This window comes from Scomber japonicus, chromosome 11 (genome assembly GCF_027409825.1).
Source record: "Scomber japonicus isolate fScoJap1 chromosome 11, fScoJap1.pri, whole genome shotgun sequence".
NCBI classification, from domain to species: domain Eukaryota; kingdom Metazoa; phylum Chordata; class Actinopteri; order Scombriformes; family Scombridae; genus Scomber; species Scomber japonicus.
The window spans coordinates 1,639,688-1,662,098 of NC_070588.1; the positions used below are offsets into that span (position 1 = coordinate 1,639,688).

At 44.7% G+C, this 22,411-nt stretch overlaps 1 protein-coding gene across 1 annotated transcript; it reads left to right on the forward strand.

The window, feature by feature from the left end:
- The first annotated feature begins 1,812 nt into the window (after positions 1–1,812).
- On the forward strand, positions 1,813–19,741 carry gypc (glycophorin C (Gerbich blood group)). Its single transcript, XM_053329078.1, has 3 exons — positions 1,813–1,885; positions 18,235–18,276; positions 19,545–19,741. Exons 1-3 carry the CDS (start codon positions 1,813–1,815, stop codon positions 19,739–19,741), a joined length of 312 nt encoding a protein of 103 aa, XP_053185053.1.
- The last annotated feature ends 2,670 nt before the right edge of the window (positions 19,742–22,411 follow it).

A 22,411-nucleotide genomic window follows, 5' to 3' on the forward strand; every position in this document is an offset into this window, starting at 1 on the left:
GTGTGTGTGTGTGTGTGTGTGTGTGTGTGTGTGTGTGTGTGTGTGTGTGTGTGCAGCCGTCATGGATGACCGTTTAGTTACGCCGACCGCCTCTCAGACACAAACAGAAGCCGTCACACACTCAGTGCAGACCGGTGAGTTTCAATCTACTCTTATTTTCACCTGCTAAACAATTTTTCCCTTCCTTATTCCTTCCTCCCTTCCTTCCTTCTTTCCTTTCCCCCCTTCTTCCTTCCCTCCTTCCTTCCTCCTTCCTTTCCTTCCTTCTTTCCTGTCCTCCCTTCCTTCCTTCCTTCCTCCCTCCTTTCCTTCCTTCCTTCTTCCTTCCTCCCTTCCTCCCTCCTTTCCTTCCTTCTTTCCTTTCCTTTCCTTCCTCCTTTCCTTCCTTCTTTCCTTTCCTTTCCTCCCTCCTTTCCTTCCTTCTTGCTTCCTCCCTTCCTCCCTCCTTTCCTTCCTTCTTGCTTCCTCCCTTCCTCCCTCCTTTCCTTCCTTCTTGCTTCCTCCCTTCCTCCCTCCTTTCCTTCCTTCTTTCCTGTCCTCCCTTCCTTCCTTCCTTCCTTCCTCCCTCCTTTCCTTCCTTCCTTCTTCCTTCCTCCCTTCCTCCCTCCTTTCCTTCCTTCTTTCCTCCTTTCCTTCCTTCTTGCTTCCTCCCTCCTTTCCTTCCTTCTTGCTTCCTCCCTTCCTCCCTCCTTTCCTTCCTTCTTGCTTCCTCCCTTCCTCCCTCCTTTCCATGGATGACCGTTTAGTTACGCCGACCGCCTCTCAGACACAAACAGAAGCCGTCACACTCTCAGTGCAGACCGGTGAGTTTCAATCTACTCTTATTTTCACCTGCTAAACAATTTTTCCCTTCCTTATTCCTTCCTCCCTTCCTTCCTTCTTTCCTCCCTCCCTCCTTCTCTTTTTTTCCTCTGTCCTTCTCTCCTTCCTTCCTTCTTTCCTTTCCCCCCTTCTTCCTTCCCTCCTCCCTCCTTTCCTTCCTTCTTTCCTGTCCTCCCTTCCTTCCTTCCTTCCTCCCTCCTTTCCTTCCTTCCTTCTTCCTTCCTCCCTTCCTCCCTCCTTTCCTTCCTTCTTTCCTTTCCTTTCCCCCCTTCTTCCTTCCCTCCTTCCTTCCTCCTTCCTTTCCTTCCTTCCTTCTTCCTTCCTCCCTTCCTCCCTCCTTTCCTTCCTTCTTGCTTCCTCCTTCCTTTCCTTCCTTCTTTCCTGTCCTCCCTTCCTTCCTTCCTTCCTCCCTCCTTTCCTTCCTTCCATCCTTTCCTTTCCTCCCTCCTTTCCTTCCTTCCTTCTTCCTTCCTTCCTTCCTTCCTCCCTCCTTTCCTTCCTCCTTTCCTTCCTTCCTCCCTCCTTTCCTTCCTTCTTGCTTCCTCCCTTCCTCCCTCCTTTCCTTCCTTCTTGCTTCCTCCCTTCCTCCCTCCTTTCCTTCCTTCTTTCCTTTCCTTTCCTTCCTCCTTTCCTTCCTTCTTGCTTTCTCCCTTCCTCCCTCCTTTCCTTCCTTCTTCCTTCCTCCCTTCCTCCCTCCTTTCCTTCCTTCCTTCTTCCTTCCTTCCTTCCTTCCTTCTTTCCTTTCCTTTCCTCCCTCCTTTCCTTCCTTCTTGCTTCCTCCCTTCCTCCCTCCTTTCCTTCCTTCTTGCTTCCTCCCTTCCTCCCTCCTTTCCTTCCTCCTTTCCTTCCTTCTTTCCTCCTTTCCTTCCTTCTTGCTTCCTCCCTTCCTCCCTCCTTTCCTTCCTTCTTTCCTCCTTTCCTTCCTTCTTGCTTCCTCCCTTCCTCCCTCCTTTCCTTCCTTCTTGCTTCCTCCCTTCCTCCCTCCTTTCCATGGATGACCGTTTAGTTACGCCGACCGCCTCTCAGACACAAACAGAAGCCGTCACACACTCAGTGCAGACCGGTGAGTTTCAATCTACTCTTATTTTCACCTGCTAAACAATTTTTCCCTTCCTTATTCCTACCTTCCTTCCTTCCTTCTTTCCTCCCTCCCTCCTTCTCCTTTTTTCCTCTGTCCTTCTTTCCTACCTTCCTTCCTTCCTTCTTTCCTTTCCCCCCTTCTTCCTTCCCTCCTTCCTTCCTCCTTCCTTTCCTTCCTTCCTCCTTTCCTTCCTTCTTTCCTCCTTTCCTTCCTTCTTGCTTCCTTCCTTCCTTTCCTTCCTTCCTTCTTCCTTCCTCCCTTCCTCCCTCCTTTCCTTCCTTCTTTCCTTTCCTTTCCTCCCTCCTTTCCTTCCTTCTTGCTTCATCCCTTCCTCCCTCCTTTCCATGGATGACCGTTTAGTTACGCCCACCGCCTCTCAGACACAAACATAAATTATAAAAAGTTGTTTTTTTTAGCCCCCTTTCTTCCTAAAAAGGTTAGAAATGTGGATAAAGTGGTTTATTTACAGAGTTAGAGCTAAAATGAAATCAGCTTCAGCCTGATGATTTCAGCTCGGGTAGGAACCAAATGCATTGTGGGTAATTGTGTAGTTTACTACAGTGTAAACGGTCTGCTTACTATCTGGTCATTTAGTATGTAGTATAGAAGTATGTAGTATAGAAGTATGTAGTATGTAGTATAGAAGTATGTAGTATAGAAGTATGTAGTATGTAGTATAGAAGTATGTAGTATAGAAGTATGTAGTATGTAGTATAGAAGTATGTAGTATAGAAGTATGTAGTATAGAAGTATGTAGTATGTAGTATAGAAGTATGTAGTATAGAAGTATGTAGTATGTAGTATAGAAGTATGTAGTATAGAAGTATGTAGTATGTAGTATAGAAGTGTGTAGTATAGAAGTATGTAGTATGTAGTATAGAAGTATGTAGTATGTAGTATAGAAGTATGTAGTATAGAAGTATGTCGTATGTAGTATAGAAGTATGTAGTATGTAGTATAGAAGTATGTAGTATAGAAGTATGTAGTATGTAGTATAGAAGTATGTAGTATAGAAGTATGTAGTATGTAGTATAGAAGTGTGTAGTATAGAAGTATGTAGTATAGAAGTATGTAGTATAGAAGTATGTAGTATGTAGTATAGAAGTATGTAGTATAGAAGTATGTAGTATAGAAGTATGTAGTATAGAAGTATGTAGTATAGAAGTATGTAGTATGTAGTATAGAAGTATGTAGTATAGAAGTATGTAGTATGTAGTATAGAAGTATGTAGTATAGAAGTATGTAGTATAGAAGTATGTAGTATGTAGTATAGAAGTGTGTAGTATAGAAGTATGTAGTATAGAAGTATGTAGTATGTAGTATAGAAGTATGTAGTATAGAAGTATGTAATATAGAAGTATGTAGTATGTAGTATAGAAGTATGTAGTATAGAAGTATGTAGTATAGAAGTATGTAGTATGTAGTATAGAAGTATGTAGTATAGAAGTATGTAGTATAGAAGTATGTAGTATGTAGTATAGAAGTATGTAGTATAGAAGTATGTAGTATGTAGTATAGAAGTATGTAGTATGTAGTATAGAAGTATGTAGTATAGAAGTATGTAGTATGTAGTATAGAAGTATGTAGTATGTAGTATAGAAGTATGTCGTATGTAGTATAGAAGTATGTAGTATAGAAGTATGTAGTGTGTAGTATAGAAGTATGTAGTGTGTAGTATAGAAGTATGTAGTATAGAAGTATGTAGTATGTAGTATAGAAGTATGTAGTATAGAAGTATGTAGTATGTAGTATAGAAGTATGTAGTATGTAGTATAGAAGTATGTAGTATGTAGTATAGAAGTATGGAAGGAAGGAAGGAAGGAAGGAAGGAAGGAAGGAAGGAAGGATGGAAGGAAGGAAAGGAAGGAAGGACGGAGGAAAGAAGGAAGGACGGAGGAAAGAAGGAAGGTAGGGGGGAGGAAAGAAAGAAAGAAGGAGGGAGGGAGGAAGGGAAGAAACAAGGAAGGAAGGAAGAAGAAAGGGGGATGGAGGAAGGAAAGGAAGGAAGGGAGGAGAGAAGGAGGGAGGGAGGAAGAACAGATGGAAGGAAGGAAAGGAAGGAAGGACGGAGGAAGGAAAGAAGGAAGGGAGGAGAGAAGGAGGGAGGGAGGAAGAACAGATGGAAGGAAGGAAAGGAAGGAAGGAAGGACGGAGGAAGGAAAGAAGGAAGGGAGGAGAGAAGGAGGGAGGGAGGGAGGACAGATGGAAGGAAGGAAAGGAAGGAAGGACGGAGGAAATAAGGAACGAGGGAGGGAGAAAGGAAAAGAGGAAGGGAAGAAGGAAGGCAGGGAGGAAGGAAAGGAAGGAAGGAAGGAAGGAAGGAAGGAAGGAAGGAAGGAAGGAAGGAAGGAAGGAAGGAAGGAAGGATATTTTGGGATATTTACAAAAGTTACCAAATATAATTATTTGCCCAATAAAGGGTTAATTGGAAGGCAGGCTGGTCCAAAATCCCCCGACTGATTGGCTGCTTGTGGAAAGACGGCAGCTCAGTGAGAGAGGAAGAGGAAGAGGAAGAGGAGGAGGAGGTTCCCTACAGGCTGCTGCTGCTCTCCTTCCCTATCTCTGACACAAGACGTGGAGGAGGTGGAGGAGGAGGAGGAGGAGGAGGAGGAGGAAGGGGGGGCTTCTTGGGGCTGTAAGATAAACAGACACCCGACACCATTTCTGCCATTTGCACCCAACGTTCCCACTTCCTCCTCCTCCTTCTCATCTCAGAAGGAAAAACTACCTCCAAAGCCTGCAGCTCCAAAAACTCAACACATCCTGTTCCAACTGAGCTGGCAGTGCATGGTTTCATCTTGCTCTCTCCCTCTCTTCCTTTAGCGCTGTTTTTCTTCTGCTGCCGCTATTTTACTTATCGATTTCTCTTCGGAGTAAGGAGGGAGGTAGGAAGGGAGGAAAGAAGGAAGGATGGATGGATGGATGGAAGGAAGGAAAGGAGTAAGGATGGAGGGAGATAGGGAGGGAGGAAAGAAGGAAGGATGGATGGATGGAAGGAAGGAAAGGAGTAAGGATGGAGGGAGATAGGGAGGGAGGAAAGAAGGAAGGATGTATGGATGGATGGAAGGAAGGAAAGGAGTAAGGATGGAGGGAGATAGGGAGGGAGGAAAGAAGGAAGGATGGATGGATGGAAGGAAGGAAAGGAGTAAGGATGGAGGGAGATAGGGAGGGAGGAAAGAAGGAAGGATGGATGGATGGAAGGAAGGAAAGGAGTAAGGAGGAAGGTAGGGAGGGAGGAAAGAAGGAAGGATGGATGGATTGAAGGAAGGAAAGGAGTAAGGATGGAGGGAGGGAGGAAGGATGGATGGATGGAAGGAAGGAAAGGAGTAAGGATGGAGGGAGATAGGGAGGGAGGAAAGAAGGAAGGATGGATGGATGGAAGGAAGGAAATGAGTAAGGATGGAGGGAGGGAGGGAGGAAAGGAGGATGGAAGGAAGGAAGGAAAGGAGTAAGGATGGAGGGAGATAGGGAGGCAGAAAAGAAGGAAGGATGGATGGATGGAAGGAAGGAAAGGAGTAAGGATGGAGGGAGATAGGGAGGGAGGAAAGAAGGAAGGATGGATGGATGGAAGGAAGGAAAGGAGTAAGGATGGAGGGAGGGAGGGAGGGAGGAAAGAAGGAAGGATGGATGGATGGAAGGAAGGAAGGAAAGGAGTAAGGATGGAGGGAGGGAGGGAGGAAAGAAGGAAGGATGGATGGATGGAAGGAAGGAAAGGAGTAAGGAGGAAGGTAGGGAGGGAGGAAAGAAGGAAGGATGGATGGATTGAAGGAAGGAAAGGAGTAAGGATGGAGGGAGGGAGGAAGGATGGATGGATGGAAGGAAGGAAAGGAGTAAGGATGGAGGGAGATAGGGAGGGAGGAAAGAAGGAAGGATGGATGGATTGAAGGAAGGAAAGGAGTAAGGATGGAGGGAGGGAGGAAGGATGGATGGATGGAAGGAAGGAAAGGAGTAAGGATGGAGGGAGATAGGGAGGGAGGAAAGAAGGAAGGATGGATGGATGGAAGGAAGGAAAGGAGTAAGGATGGAGGGAGATAGGGAGGGAGGAAAGAAGGAAGGATGGATGGATGGAAGGAAGGAAAGGAGTAAGGATGGAGGGAGATAGGGAGGGAGGAAAGAAGGAAGGATGGATGGATGGAAGGAAGGAAAGGAGTAAGGATGGAGGGAGATAGGGAGGGAGGAAAGAAGGATGGAAGGAAGGAAAGAAGGAAAGGAGTAAGGAGGGAGGGGGGAGGGAGGAAGGAAGGAAGAAAAGAAGGGAGGAAAGGAGGAAGGAGGAAAGGAAGGAAGGAAGGAAAGAAGGACAGAGGAAAGAAGGAAGGGAATGGTCTGATTGAATGCATGTGTTAAATGAATCAGACGTTACTCAACAGTTACTCAGTACTTGAGTAGTTTTTCCACTAAGCACTTGTTTACTCTTACTCAAGTGATTATTTAGATGACTACTTATTACTTTTACTTGAGTACAATTTTTGGCTACTCTACCCTCCTCTGGATATAGATGGATAGAGAGAGGGAGGAGGAGAGAGGCAGTCTAAGCCTATAGCAGCATAAACTAGGAGCTGGAGCCCTAAAGCCCAATTTCCACTGAGTCCGGCAGCGGCACGTTACAGCTGCGCTGCGGTCACCGGAGCTCATAGGTAACACTATAATCAATGAGAGTATCTCCACTGGGAACGTCCCAGCAGCGGCTCTCTACGCCGCAGCGCTATCAATAGGTAGCATTTCTATTTTTGACGGAGCCGTTGCCAACTCGCGACAAGCTCAACAGAGCAGATTGCACCAGACAGGAAGTCAGACACTGAATCAGCATAATAAAACTTCCGTTTTTCAAAATAAAACAACCCGTGCAGCCTCCCGATCGTATTTCAGCAACAAACATGAATAAAACAGTCAGATAAAGACTCCATCTAGCTACGTAGCTACTGACAGATGGGATAAGCACATAAATCAAAGAAAATTACCAAATCAACCAAAATTGAGCAAGTTAACAAAACCGGGCCGTTTAGTTGTGCTGCTACTACAGTAATTACGGTAGACTAGCTACTACAGTAATTACTGTAGACTAGCTACTACAGTAATTACTGTAGACTAAAGGCACTCGTTCAGATTTGATTGGGCTGCCGTAATGACTGTATTAACAGTGCAACTTCATTTTAAAAGGCAGATTTCTCTCCCAGAGCATGCTCCGGTCCGCTGCTGTAACGCTCCCGGTGTGAGTTGACGCCAGGCAGAGGACGGAGCTAAACCGTAGCACAGCCGTTCCGCGCCGCTGACGGACCCAGTGGAAATCCCCAGTAACTATACCTTTCACAAAACCCAAGGCCGCTTCACAATAACTAAAAACACACAGACAGCAACAGTCCAGACAAAAACACACATTCAGCCGGTAAAAGCCTGCAGGAACAAGTGCTTTTTCAATTTCCATTTAAAAGAGTCCAGAGTTGGTGCTTGGCGAAGTTCAGGAGCTGCCACATTAAAGGCCTTGCTCCCAAAGGTTCGCCTTCTGGTGCGGGGAATGGACAGGAGGCCCAAGTTCAAAAAGAAAAGTTTGAAGCCTACTCTTAAATGTAGGGAGGGTGTCTGCCCCCCCCCCCCCCCCGGACCAAATCTGGGAGATGGTTCCACAGGAGAGGAGCCTGATAGCTGAAGCCTCTGCCTCCTGTTCTACTTTTAGAGATACTAGGAACCACAAGTAAGCCTGCATGCTGGGAGTGCAGTGTTCTAGTAGGTACATAAGGTACTATCAGCTCTTTCAGATATGATGGAGCCTGACCATTAAGAGCTTTGAAAGGAGGAGAAGGATTTTAAAGGCAATTTTTAAGCCAATGCAGTGAAGCTAAAATGGAGGCAAGGCAGTTTTATTTATATAGCGCATTTCATACACAATGGCAACTCAATGTGCTTTACATAAAACAGAAAAACATGTAATTTGAGAAACTTAAAACATACAATTAACCCCCCCCCCCATGATAAAAATAGAAAGACATAAATAAAATGATTGCAGCATAAAATAATAATTAGCTTTAAAATCATTAAAAGGACATAGAGTGCAAATGAAAGATTAAAATGTAAAGTGCTTTAAAAGAGCTCAATCATAAGCTCAGGAGAAGAGAAATGTTTTTAACCTGGATTTAAAAATGATTTCAGTTCTGCTGCTAGTTTGTTCCAGTTGTGTAAAAGCTGCTTCATCATGTTTAGTTTGAACTCTGGGCTCAACTATCTGACCTGAGTCAGTAGATCTCAGAGCTCGGGGCTCAACTATCTGACCTGAGTCAGTAGATCTCAGAGCTCTGGGCTCAACTATCTGACCTGAGTCAGTAGATCTCAGAGCTCTACTGGGTTTATATTCTACTAACATGTCATTCATGTATTCTGGACCTAAACCATTCAGTGATTTGTAATGTGAGTAATATGATCTCTCTTTCTAGTTCCTGTCAGAACGTGTGCAGCTGCATTCTGGACCAGCTGGAGAGTCTTTAGAGACTTGTGAGGGCAGCCTGATAATAATGTGAGGCACAAGTTGCTGCTACAGTGGGTTCCCTCAGCAGAGAGGAGAGGGGAGACAGAGAGTTCAACTGACCGTTTTATTTGGTGAGCTGCACAAAATAACGCAGAGACACACGACTCAATATACTGCAGCCTTTTCCCTCTGGCTCACACGCTTCTTCTGTCCAGCTCTCACTCAGTCCAACCATGACTGCAGAGACAAAGACAGCATGATCAGTCAACTCACCCCAGCGGTGCTAATCAATCACACCTCCACATAATGAATCACAGTAGTCCAGCCTAGAAGTAACGAATGCATGGACTCATGGACAGTCCTTGAAATGTGTTTTATGTGGGAGTTAAAGAACATATCCTAATCAAATATAAACACAACCTCTTATTAAAACAACATAATAGTTTTATTTCTGATTACCTTTTCAGATTGATAGGGACCAGATGAATGACCCATATGACCCATATAATGATATTTTATTATGCCAGTGCTGTGGTTAAGGTCTGGTTAGAACTAGGCATAAAAAAACATTGTGATAGTTATAGTTTTTAGGACTTTAATATTTATTGCTGTTCCATAAAAAACAGGTCCATAAGCAAATTAGTGGCATTTCTGCTTCCACTTCTGTCCATAATAAATGGTAAATAATCACAGTACTGTCTCAGACAACTCAACATTATACCAAGCAATACACCACCAAAGAGTTGCCATGTTTTTCAATACAAATAATCACCATAAGCACAAAATACACCTTCCACGCTTTTATCATTAAGGTCCTTTGCTTATCTTAACCCTTTATAGGACACTAATTGAAAGGAAGGGAGGAAGGAAGGAGGGAGGGAGGAAGGAAAGGAAGGAAGGACGGAGGAAAGAAGGAAGGAAGGAAGGAAGCAGAAAGGGGGAGGGAGGAAGGAAAGAAGGAAGGGCGGAGAGAAGGAGGGAGGGAGGAAGAACAGATGGAAGTAAGGAAAGGAAGGAAGGACGGACGGAGGAAGGAAAGAAGGAAGGGAGGAGAGAAGGAGGGAGGGAGGAATCCGTAGTCAAGTGGCTTTGCTTTGTTTGGCAATACAACACAAGAAGGAAGTAGTGGTCTTCAAAATAAAATGTCACGATTTAAAAACAGATTAAATGACATTTTCTTAAAAGCAACCCCGATCATGAAATGTATACATGGGGAAATCATGTCAAAAATGCATCTGAAGCAGATATTTGTTTTTCAAGATTAACCTGCAAGCTGCCCTCTGGTGGACAAAACGAGAAACAGCAAGCACAAAAAAAACACATGGGTTTGCTCCACAAGTAGTGCTAGAACTGTAAAATGAAAAAGCAACCAATTCATAACATTGGCACCCCCACCCAACCCCAGAAATTCCTCCTATTCGTGATCCAACACAACTGATGCATGTGGCCTAGTTGTTACTAACTGCTGCAGCTGCTTGATAACAAACTGATGATTTGAATCAGGTGTGTTGGCATGTGAGCAGAACACCAAACTAAAGAATCAGTCAGGAAGGAGAAGGATCAAGCAGCCGGTTGTGGACAACACATGGAAAACCATTCCCTTTTTTTTGGGGGGGGGGGGGGGGGGTCTTGCTTTTGCCTCTCCATTGTATCATTTGCACCAAAGCAACTGAAACTGATTCACAATGACACGTGCTTCCTAAATGGACAGATTGATCTTCATTAAGTGTTCCCTTCATTTTCTGCTGACGCGTACCAGCAGATACCGCTGCCATGTCTAAACCAAAGTAGTCGGCTATAGCAGCAGCAGAGTGAGGCCTTGAAATCCACCAGTGTTTTGTCCCAACTGGTTTCCAATTGAACTGGTTTCCTTACCGAAGTCTTAAGTCCCAGTTATATAGAGCTCACTAACAGAAACAATATTCTCTGCAGTAGATGTTGAACTAAAATATGTTTTCTATATTTGTGAATTGGACTTGACCCGAATTTGCAAACCGTTCATTCATTGGACGAGCCCTTTTCTCCCAGCATGCTTTGCTCCAGTCCACATTTTAACAACAAACAAAGAAAATAATATATTGCAGTTTTTCATTTTGGGAAGTTGTAGAAGACTGAAATAGGAGTTGATTTAAGTTGCAAAGAAAGAAGTGGAGCCCAAGAGCAGGAAAGCGTTGTATAGCGTATATAGCGTTCTTTCCTCCCTCCCTACCTCCCTCTTTACTCCTTTCCTTCCTTCCTTCCTCCTGTCCTTCCTTGACCTGAGGACAACAGGAGGGTTAAACTAAACTGATTTGTAAGTTGTGGTCTTCTTTTTGACCTCGGTATTTGATCTTGGCTACAGCCTTGGTCTTTACTGCTTGAACAGGAGGATCGCATCCAGACTTGCTCCTTTCATTAATTCTTTATTCAACCAACAACGTGCTCAATCAACATCCAACATTTCAGCTTATACCTTAATCAGGAGCCAGACAGGAATAATGGGCTAAAAAACAATTTTTTATACAATTTATAAGATAATTACATCATTCAGTAATAAAGCCATCATCTGTGTCACTTGTACAGTTGTACCTGTCGTTGCTTTACACATTTTATTTCCATTTTGTGGTTAAATCAAAGCAAATCAATCCAACCAAGAGAACAAACATTGAGAGTAAGTGTGTGTGTGCAGTCTTCAATACACTGACTAGAATATTAGGCCAATAAAAGAACATTAACTCAAATTATTCCTAATTTCTTCAGGGAATAGCAGAGTAGGATAAACAACATCACCATATATTAATATTTTATGGTAGTTTATTTGATCTACTCTCCCCAGTTATACAACTTTTTCCTCTTCAGAGAGACTGAAGAGGGATTATGTTAACCCTGTAAAGTCTGAACCATCAAATAATTACCAGAAAATCGTACTGAATGTTTATTAGACCTTCTGACAAATACTTTTTGAAAATGAATGAAACGATACTTTAAACGTAACCCACGGCAAATGACAAAATGTACCTTCACCTTCAGTCATACTCAGAAATGTCACTTGATGGAAATGGGTAAAAAAAAAAATTAAAAAAGCTCAACCTTATATAAGTGAAGTGGTGAAGTGTACAGTTGTGGTCAAAAGTTTACATACACTTGTAAAGAACAGAATGTCATGGCTGTCTTGAGTTTCCAATAATTTCTACAACTCTTATTTTTCTGTGATAGAGTGATTGGAACACAAACTTCTTTGTCACAAAAAAGATTCATGAAGTTTGGTTCTTTTATGAATTTATTATAGGTCTACTGAAAATGTGACCAAATCTGCTGGGTCAAAAATATACATACAGCAATGCTAATATTTGGTTACATGTCCCTTGGTCATTTTCACTTCAATTAGGCGCTTTTGGTAGCCATCCACAAGCTTCTGGCAAGCTTCTGGTTGAATCATTGGCAGCAAAACAGGCCCAGAGCATAACACTACCACCACCATGCTGGACGGTAGGCATGGTGTTCTTGGGGTTAAAGGCCTCACCTTTTCTCCTCCAAACATATTGCTGGGTGTTGTGGCCAAACAGCTCAATTTTTGTTTCATCTGACCACAGAACTTTCCTCCAGAAGGTTTTGTCTTTGTCCATGTGATCAGCAGCAAACTTCAGTCGAGCCTTAAGGTGCCTCTTCTGGAGCAAGGGCTTCCTTCTTGCACGGCAGCCTCTCAATGGCAGCAAGTGACTTTCCTGACTTGTTCAACTCAATGATTCGCTTTTTCAGATCCGTGCTGAGCTCCTTTGACTTTCCCATTGTAGCGTTTGTGGCTGAGTCTAATGATTGTATCAAATGAGCCCTATTTAAATGGACTCAGAGAAGTCAGCAGCTGTAGTCAATCATAATCACTCACAAGAAGTTAAGAGGCCATGCCATGAAGCTAATTTAATAGACACAAGTTTCTACATAACCAAAATTGATAATTCAAGTTGCTGTATGTATATTTTTGATCCAGCAGATTTGGTCACATTTTCAGTAGACCTATAATAAATTCATAAAAGAACCAAACTTCATGAATCTTTTTTGTGACAAAGAAGTTTGTGTTCCAATCACTCTATCACAGAAAAATAAGAGTTGAAGAAATTATTGGAAACTAAAGACAGCCATGACATTCTGTTCTTTACAAGTGTATGTAAACTTTTGACCACAACTGTATGTGTGTGTGCATACATACATACATACACACATACACACACATACATACATACATACATACACACACACACACACACACACACACACACATACATACACACATACATACATACATACATACATACATGCTTCACCACTTCACTCCAGCCATCTCTTGTGGAGAACGCAGCATTCAGAAGTTATTTTGCAGAGCGTACATTTATATTTCTACGTTTATAAATCATCGCCAGCAGAAGTTCAGGATTGCAAAAGTGTCCAATTATTCACTAAAGCTGTTTCTGGCCCTTTGAAGACACTCTGGACCTTTTCTCTATTAAACTGATTCAGTGTGGAGCCGACAGCATCGGGGCCCCTTCAGCCTGCAGCTTTTAAGCAAATAAACATCTCCACAGAGTCTGGCTGATAACAACGTGATGGCTATTGATGGTACAAAACGTCCACTGAATATTTGGCATGAAGCTGCCAAACGGACGGCTGCTTCTGTCACGCTGTTGGCTCCATTCAACTCCAACAGTCTGTCCGTCTTCACAGGGTCCACAAATGATCCCACTGCAGCAGCACAACAGTCGGAAAGTCCCTGAGAGCTCAAAGTCTGTCTGCACACACTGATAACATTGTCATTTTGATTGTTGGTGATGGGGGGTGTGTGTGTGTGTGTGTGTGTGTGTGTATGTGTGTGTGTGTGTGTGTGCGTATTTCATTTTCTTTCCATTTAATGATTCAGTCTAAAGAGTTAAATTTCTGCCCTGCTTGTATGTGCTGAATATCCTATCAGCACGGTGTCAGCCGCAGCGCTGCAGGGTGAATTTAATTTGGCTTCCAGTTCCTGCTTGAAGACACTCCGCTTCTTCTTCGTCTTTGGACGAGATTAACGCCACTTGTGGGACTGTGATGAAAGGCGCATGTGACGCTCCCCAGGGGTGCAGATGTTATGTGTGGAGAGTCTTCCCTCGTTTCCTCTGCCCTCTGAAGTGGCTTGTGGCTGCTGGCAGGGCAGAGCAGATGTCCCGTCTTTGTCCTGCTGAGGCCTGTGGATCGTTTAAACACAGCTAACGAGGCTCTGGCTTTACTGGACAAATGTGACTGAGATTTGTGATCTCCACCCTGCTCTGACATTAACCCTCCTGTTGTACTCAGGTCAAGGAAGGACAGGAGGAAGGAAGGAAGGAAGAAAGGAACGAGGAAGGAAAGGAGTAAGGAGGGAGGAAGGAAGGGAGGAAAGAAGGAAGGAAGGAAGGAAGGAAGGAATGAGGAAGGAAAGGAGGACGGAAGTAAGGAGAGAAGTATGGAAGGAGGGGAAGAACAAAGGGAAAATTAAAGAAAGAGGAAGGAAGGAAGGAAAGCAGGAACAGTCAAAAGAGTTGGGGGTCAATTTGACCCGGGAGGACAACAGGAGGGGTAAGTCCTTGTGGATTTTGACATCTTCCTCCCTTCTTGGGCCAGATTAAACTCTATTCGGCCGGAGCGAAAGCCGTGAGCCTTTCTTCAGTGTGCAGTGAGTGAAGTTTCATTTCCCATCTCTCTGTCTTTACGTCCCACATGATCGAGTCTTGTAATTCTGCTTTAATTGCACTGAACTCATCCACATTGTAAACAATGCAAGACAATGAGAATTTAACGAGTGGGCGAACACCTCAATGTGTTGAGGTGATTAGGTATTAATGAGCCTCTCTGTTAATTGCACACATCAGGCTGAACGTTAATACTGTGTGCTGAACACTGCTGGGCTTATGGGATGATTCCAGTTTTAGATTTCTCACACACAGACACACATAGACACACATAGACACACACAGACACACATAGACACACACACACTCGTGCAGAGCTGCGTCTGTCCTTCAGCAGAAAGTCGAGTGAAGGCGGGCAGATGTTGCCTGAGCAATAATTCATGATTACCTTTAATCACTTTCTGTAACGAGTTAACTGTTCAAACAGATTTTGATAAAAAAAAAAAATTCACAGCTGGTACAATAACAAAGTCATCTGCCTCCAAACATCTGAATCTCCTCCCACTTCTTACATTATATACAACAGTTGAAAAAAGGTCTTGTGTTGAGAATATTTGCCTCTGACTCTTCCAGCTGAAATAACACTTCTGTATCTTGTCTTTCCTTTTTATTTATGGTGTGTATCTTGTTTGTCTCACACTTACAGACTAAGTCTAATACAGAAATTAGGACAGAATGATACATATTCATCAAACCTACAAAAACTGCAAGGTGACATGATCGTTAGAGTAACGTCTGCTTGGAGCAAACCATGTGTGAACCATGAAGTCATGTAACTTTTATCAATCCTTTATTGAAAGCCCTCTAACCTTTCCTTTTATCTGCCAGTTTAACCCTGCTGTTGTCCTCGAGTCAAGGAAGGAAGGGAGGAAGGAAAAGACGGAAAGGAGGAAGGAAGGGAGGAAGATGGAAGGAAAGGAGGGAGGGAGGAAGGAAGGAAAGGAGGGAGGAAGGAGGAAGGAAGGAGGGAAGGAAGGAAAGGCAAGAAGTAAGGGAGTAAGAAAAGGAAGGAAGAACATGACCAGTGACAAACAGACCTCAACACAGACACGACCAGACCTCAACACAGACACGACCAGCGATGACCAGACCTCAACATAGACACAACCAGCGATGACCAGACCTAAACACAGACACGACCAGACCTCAACACAGACACGACCAGACCTCAACACAGACACGACCAGACCTCAACACAGACACGACCAGCGATGACCAGACCTCAACACAGACACAACCAGATCTCAACACAGACACGACCCGACCTCAACACAGACACGACCCGACCTCAACACAGACACGACCAGGGATGACACAACCCGACCACAACACAGACACAACCCGACCTCAACACAGACACGACCCGACCTCAACACAGACACGACCCGACCTCAACACAGACACGACCCGACCTCAACACAGACACGACCAAACCTCAACACAGACACGACCAGACCTCAACACAGACACGACCAAACCTCAACACAGACACGACCAGCGATGACCAGACCTCAACACAGACACAACCAGCGATGACCAGACCTCAACATAGACACGACCCGACCTCAACACAGACACGACCAAACCTCAACACAGACACGACCAGCGATGACCAGACCTCAACACAGACACAACCAGCGATGACCAGACCTCAACATAGACACGACCAGCGATGACCAGACCTCAACACAGACACAACCAGCGATGACCAGACCTCAACATAGACACGACCCGACCTCAACACAGACACGACCAAACCTCAACACAGACACGACCAGCGATGACCAGACCTCAACACAGACACAACCAGCGATGACCAGACCTCAACATAGACACAACCAGCGATGACCAGACCTCAACACAGACACGACCAGACCTCAACACAGACACGACCAGGGATGACCAGACCTTAACACAGACACGACCAGCGATGACCAGACCTTAACACAGACACAACCAGACCTCAACACAGACACGACCAGACCTTAACAAAGACACGACCAGCAATGACCAGACCTCAACACAGACACGACCAGACCTCAACACAGACACAACCAGTGGTGACCAAACCTCAACACAGACACGACCAGGGATGACCAGACCTCAACACAGACACGACCAGCGATGACCAGACCTCAACACAGACACGACCAGACCTCAACACAGACACGACCAGACCTTAACACAGACACAACCAGCGATGACCAGACCTTAACAAAGACACGACCAGACCTCAACACAGACACGACCAGGGATGACCAGACCTCAACACAGACACGACCAGACCTCAACACAGACACGACCAGACCTCAACACAGACACGACCAGACCTCAACACAGACACGACCAGGGATGACCAGACCTCAACACAGACACGACCAGACCTCAACACAGACACAACCAGACCTCAACACAGACACAACCAGTGGTGACCAGACCTCAACACAGACACAACCAGTGGTGACCAGACCTCAACACAGACACGACCAGACCTCAACACAGACACGACCAGACCTCAACACAGACACAACCAGTGGTGACCAGACCTCAGCACAGACACGACCAGACCTAAACACAGACACAACCAGACCTCAACACAGATACGACCAGGGATGACCAGACCTCAATACAGACACGACCAGACCTCAACACAGACACGACCAGACCTCAACACAGACACAACCCGATCTCAACACAGACACGACCAGACCTCAACACAGACACAACCCGACCTCAACACAGACACGACCAGACCTCAACACAGACACGACCAGCGATGACCAGACCTCAACACAGACACGACCAGACCTCAACACAGACACGACCAGCGATGACCAGACCTCAACACAGACACGACCAGACCTCAACACAGTGACAAACAGACCTCAACACAGACACGACCAGCGATGACCAGACCTCAACACAGACACGACCAGCGATGACCAGACCTCAACACAGACACGACCAGACCTCAACACAGACACAACCAGACCTCAACACAGTGACAAACAGACCTCAACACAGACACGACCAGACCTCAACACAGACACGACCAGACCTCAACACAGACACGACCAGGGATGACCAGACCTTAACAAAGACACAACCAGACCTCAACACAGACACAACCAGACCTCAACACAGACACAACCAGACCTCAACACAGTGACAAACAGACCTCAACACAGACACGACCAGCGATGACCAGACCTCAACACAGACACGACCAGCGATGACCAGACCTCAACACAGACACGACCAGACCTCAACACAGACACAACCAGACCTCAACACAGTGACAAACAGACCTCAACACAGACACGACCAGACCTCAACACAGACACGACCAGACCTCAACACAGACACGACCAGGGATGACCAGACCTTAACAAAGACACAACCAGACCTCAACACAGACACGACCAGCGATGACCAGACCTCAACACAGACACGACCAGACCTCAACACAGACACGACCAGACCTCAACACAGACACAACCAGCTATGACCAGCGACAGGAGTCACGCCGTTATAAATGAATGCTGTTACTTTTTTCAGTAACGAGTAATCAAATTAATTACTCCCTTTCTTTTCGTCCTCTCTTTGCTCCCTTCCTTCTTTCTTTCCTCTATCCCCCTACCTTCCTTCCTTCTTTCCTTTCCTTTCCTCCCTTCCTTCCTCCCTCCATTCCTTCCTTGTTCCCCCCTCCCTCCCTTCCTTCTTCCTCCCTTCCTTCCTTGACCCATCTGTCTCTCCTCTGTGAACGTTCAGCTAACACCTGTCTCTCCTTTCCTTACTTTCCTTCTTCCCTCCATTCCTTCCTCCCTCCCTCCTTCTCTTTCTTTCCTTCCTCCATGCCCCTTTCTTCCTTCCTTCCATCTGTCCTTCCTACCTTCCTCAATCCCTCCTTCTGTCCTTCCTTCCTCCCTCCCTTCTTCTTTCCTGCCCTCCTTCTTTCCTTCCTTCCTTCTTCTTTCCCTCCTTCCTTGACCCATCTGTCTCTCCTCTGTGAACGTTCAGCTAACATCTGTCTCTCCTCTCCTTTCCTTCCTTCCTCCCTCCTTTCCTTCCATCTTTCTCCATCCCTTCCTTCTTTTTTCCTTCCCTACTTCCTTTTTCCTTCCCTCCTTCCTTGACCCATCTGTCTCTCCTCTGTGAACGTTCAGCTAACATCTGTCTCTCCTCTGTGGCAGATTATGATATGGATGACGGATATTTTGACGCCATTCTGGGAGGTGAGTTCAGATGTTTCTCACCATGTTTGAGCTACTCAGTGAATCCCTCTTCTTGTGGCGTTGAATAACGGTTAGAGAAGTCTTTTCCTTCTTTCCTAATTTCCTTCCTTCCTTCCATCCTTCCATTTGTCCTTCCTTCCTTCCTTCATCATCCTTCCTGTCTTCCCTTCCTTCCTTCATCATCCTTCCTGTCTTCCCTTTCTTCCTTCCTTCCGTCCATTCTTCCTTCCTTCATCATCCGTCCATTCTTCTCTTCCTTCCTTCATCATCCTTCCTGTCTTCTCTTCCTTCCTTCCTTCCTCCCTTTCTTCCTTCCATCTTTCCTTGCTGTCTCCTCTTCCTTCCTTCCTTCCTTCCTTCTTTCTGTCCATTTTTCCTGCCTGCCTGCCTGCCTGCCTGCCTGCCTTCCTTCCTTCCTTCCTTCCCTCACTTTATTGGGGGCGGGGAGCTGTTTTTAATTGTATGTTTCAATGTTTCCATGTTTTTACTATTATTGGGTTTCATTTTTAATTTTCACATTGTATGTTTTTTTTTTTTTTTGTTTACATTTCTTACTGTTAAATGTTTGTTTTTATGTAATGCACATTGAGTTGCCCCTGGGTATAATGAGGCATTTGTGCTATATAAATAAAGCTGCCTTGCCTTGCCTACATGTTGACAGCCATAATTATTTCTATTCATTTATTGAAAGTGAAGGATGCAACATCATTTAAATTACAGGTTTCATTATAACCATTATAACCATTAAAACCATCCATCAAAACTGACCCAGCTGCAAATAATCAGGCTTAAAAAATGTCATTTAGTCAAAATGGGTCAAATTGGACCCAAAAATAGACTGCATATCACATAACATAACTGTATGTTATTTTTAAATGCATTTTCTGAACATGACAACCATGGAGTCCAAAAGAAAAAACTTGAGCTTAATTTATGAGGCTTTATTAAATAAACGTTCACCTCAACATTTGTACCAAATCAAATCAGTCAAGAATACCATTAAAAATAAATCCATTACATAAAAATATAGTTCAATTTTTGATGTTTTAGGTAAATCATGTCCATCTGAACAACATCAGGTTTTATTCTTCTAAGTGAATCAAACCTCATATGGGAAAATTGGGGCTTTTTTTGCTCAGCCTATGTCATCATTTCTGAGATTAGTCCATCGTCCACTTGAATCATTGCTGAATGTAATATGTCAGTTAACTCCACGTCAAAACCACTCATCTCAGTCTGTTCTGACTCATCTGTCTCCTTTTTGTCAGTTGTCATCGCCACCGTTGTCCTGGTGCTGATCAGTCTGGCCGTTGTTGTGATCCGCTACATGTTCAGACACAAGGGCTCGTATCGCACCAATGAGGCCAAGGGCATGGAGTTTGCAGAGACGGCGGACACAGCGCTGCGAGGTGACCCTGCCTTGCGGGACGCCATGGACGTCAGCAAAAAGGAGTACTACATCTGAGCATGGACCTCAGAGTGGTTTTGATGTAGATTTATGTGATTTTTCGAAGATCAACAGCAAGATGCGCAGCAGGGAAAAAAATTCCATCTTCACATTTGCTCTTTTTATATCAGTGTGACTAATCTGACATCAGTGTGAAAACAAAACATCTGTGTCTGGAGACCCATCCTCTATCTGGTTTGTCTATGTAAACTGTCTTCAATGGAAGAGATGGCCCTTGTTTCGGGGAAAATGCATTTCCAAGTTAAAACACTTTGAACACAGATTTGCAGAGAACATGGAATGTGGATATATTCCTCAAACCTTTTGGACACAAGAGTTACACAAGGAAGCAATCTCTTTACAGCCTGCAGAAATTATTTTTAGCATGTGGTAACTTTTTCAAAGTACATAAGCCTGTGAGAGTATATATATATGAACTTTTTTCAATAAAAACATTTGGTCGCAAAAAAAAGTTTAAACTTTCAAATCACACAGCTCGCAGTGTCTTTCCCTTTTGGTATGGCGGTAAATAAATGTGCGTGACTGGCAGTAGCTCTCAGGACCAACACAATACTTTACAACAGAAATTACTGAAATATTGATGAATCTGCATTATTCTGACGCTCAAATGTTTATTAATCAATAAACATGAACAATGAAAGTCAGAAAGATATATAAAAGCAAAACAAGCCAGACAACATGGACGCTAAGCCCCTAGCTGGGACTCACCTCAGATCATCATTTGACTGTATTTAAAGAAATACAAAGGTGTGTATTAAGCTTCAAGTTTCAAGTTTATTTTATTTATATAGCACTTTAAAAAGCAAACAGACTTTGCACCAAAGGCAGGCATATGTAAGCACATAAGCATAAAAGGATCTAATTGAAATAGAACAAAATGTAAGCACACATTTAAATCCAAAGAAATCAGAGCCTGAGAATAAAAATGAGTCTTTAGATGCATCTTAAAAGTGACCTGGCAGGCTGTTGTAAGGGGTGAGAGGTTCTAAGATGTACAGTCGCCTCCAAACCTACTGCAATGGAGGGGAATGTCTTCAGTGTACAACAAAAACAAAGGAATGGGCCTTGCCATTTCATTAGTTTGGGAGGGGGCTGTATGTGAGGGGCGAGACCATGGAGGGATTTATGGGCAACTAGAAGAATTTTGAATGTTATCCTGCTGTGAATGGAGAGCGAAGGAGCAAGGATGGGGTGATGTGGTCTGCGGTCTGGCTCCGCTCCGGCACAGCGGCGGATCCAATCCATTTCCATTCCAGTCAATGTGTGTACAGACATACGCAGACCTTCCATTTTTGCCGGATGCCAGATCACAGCGCAGCAATTCAGCACAGAGCAGATCATGCGGGACAGGAAGTCGAGCAAAAAATCCAAAAGGAAATCCCGTTCCAAGTGGACAGAAATCGATGCCACAGTTGAAGTTCCATCCTACAACCTTAGTCCAAGGTGATATGGTTGTGGAGGGATGGGATGGAAGCGGATATGGAAAGGAGATATGAGAGGAAGGCCCAGCCTTGGGGAATGATACGGATGGCGTAGTTAAGGTGACCTGACAGGGAAAGCAGCTGCCTTTTTGTGCACTGGGGAGCCAGGAGGAAATTAGAGAAGAGGAGTGAAATCCTGTTCAGTTTGTCTGTGGGACGGGATGCTTGGAGTAAGACTGTGTCTACGCTTATGCCGAGAAATTCTAATGAAGTGCTCGGACCCTGTGTTTTCTCTGGAGAGAGTGGAACCCCGAGGTCGCGAAATGCTGAAGCCAAAGTAGTGAGGCCGTGGGCGGGGGGGGAGGATGGAGGTGTGACGTAAGGAAGTCGTCGAGTAAGTGAATGACGTAGGGGAGTTTACAATTATTAATCAAAATCCAGCACAGCGCCTCAGACAGGGAGTCGAAGATTTTTGGGCTGCTTTTGCACCCAAAAGTCAGGTGAACGGAAAAGTAATAAGCGCCCTTCCAAGAAACACCAAAGAGATGCCAGTAGTCAGGGTGAATGGGAATGATTTTAATGCGCTGGTGATCTTCTTGACCTGCGAGACGGATCAAGGAATTGCATGGTCAATTGTGGCGTACTGCATGGAAAAGTCTGGACTGGGATGAGGCTGTTGATGCTCGGGATGGTGGAGCCGTGAGGGGAAGAAAGGTCGATAAGTCTCTTTTACCGAAATATTTTCTTGTGGCTATGCCTATGGGATTTATCCTGAATAAGGGGAAAGGTGGGCTGGAGAAGGGGCCGATCATGAACCGGTTTTTAACCTCGCTAGTCAGAAGCGAGTCGACCGAGTCCGGATCTGATGTGGCTGACTGCAGATTATGACAGTTATGAGAAGAGCTGGGCATGACCTGTAAGCCGGGATGTAAACCGTGTGTGAAACCATGGATGAGGTAAACTACTAACTGGTGGTCCGGATGGTTATGTAAACTGAGAGCGAGGGCAGGGATGTTAATGGGAGTGTGTAAGTACTTACATAGGCTTGTGTCGTGGGGTTATGGGGACAGGTTACCCTGGCGTGGGCCCCACCACAGAAAGAGCAAGTGTGGAGAAAACGACAGGCAGAAGCATTGTGACCGGACTTCGGGTGAAGTGATCCGGACTGGGAGGATCTGCTGATCGGCGAACAAGTCATCGTCCGAGGCGTTCAGGAAGATCTCTGGGTCCATGGTAAAGGTAGGTG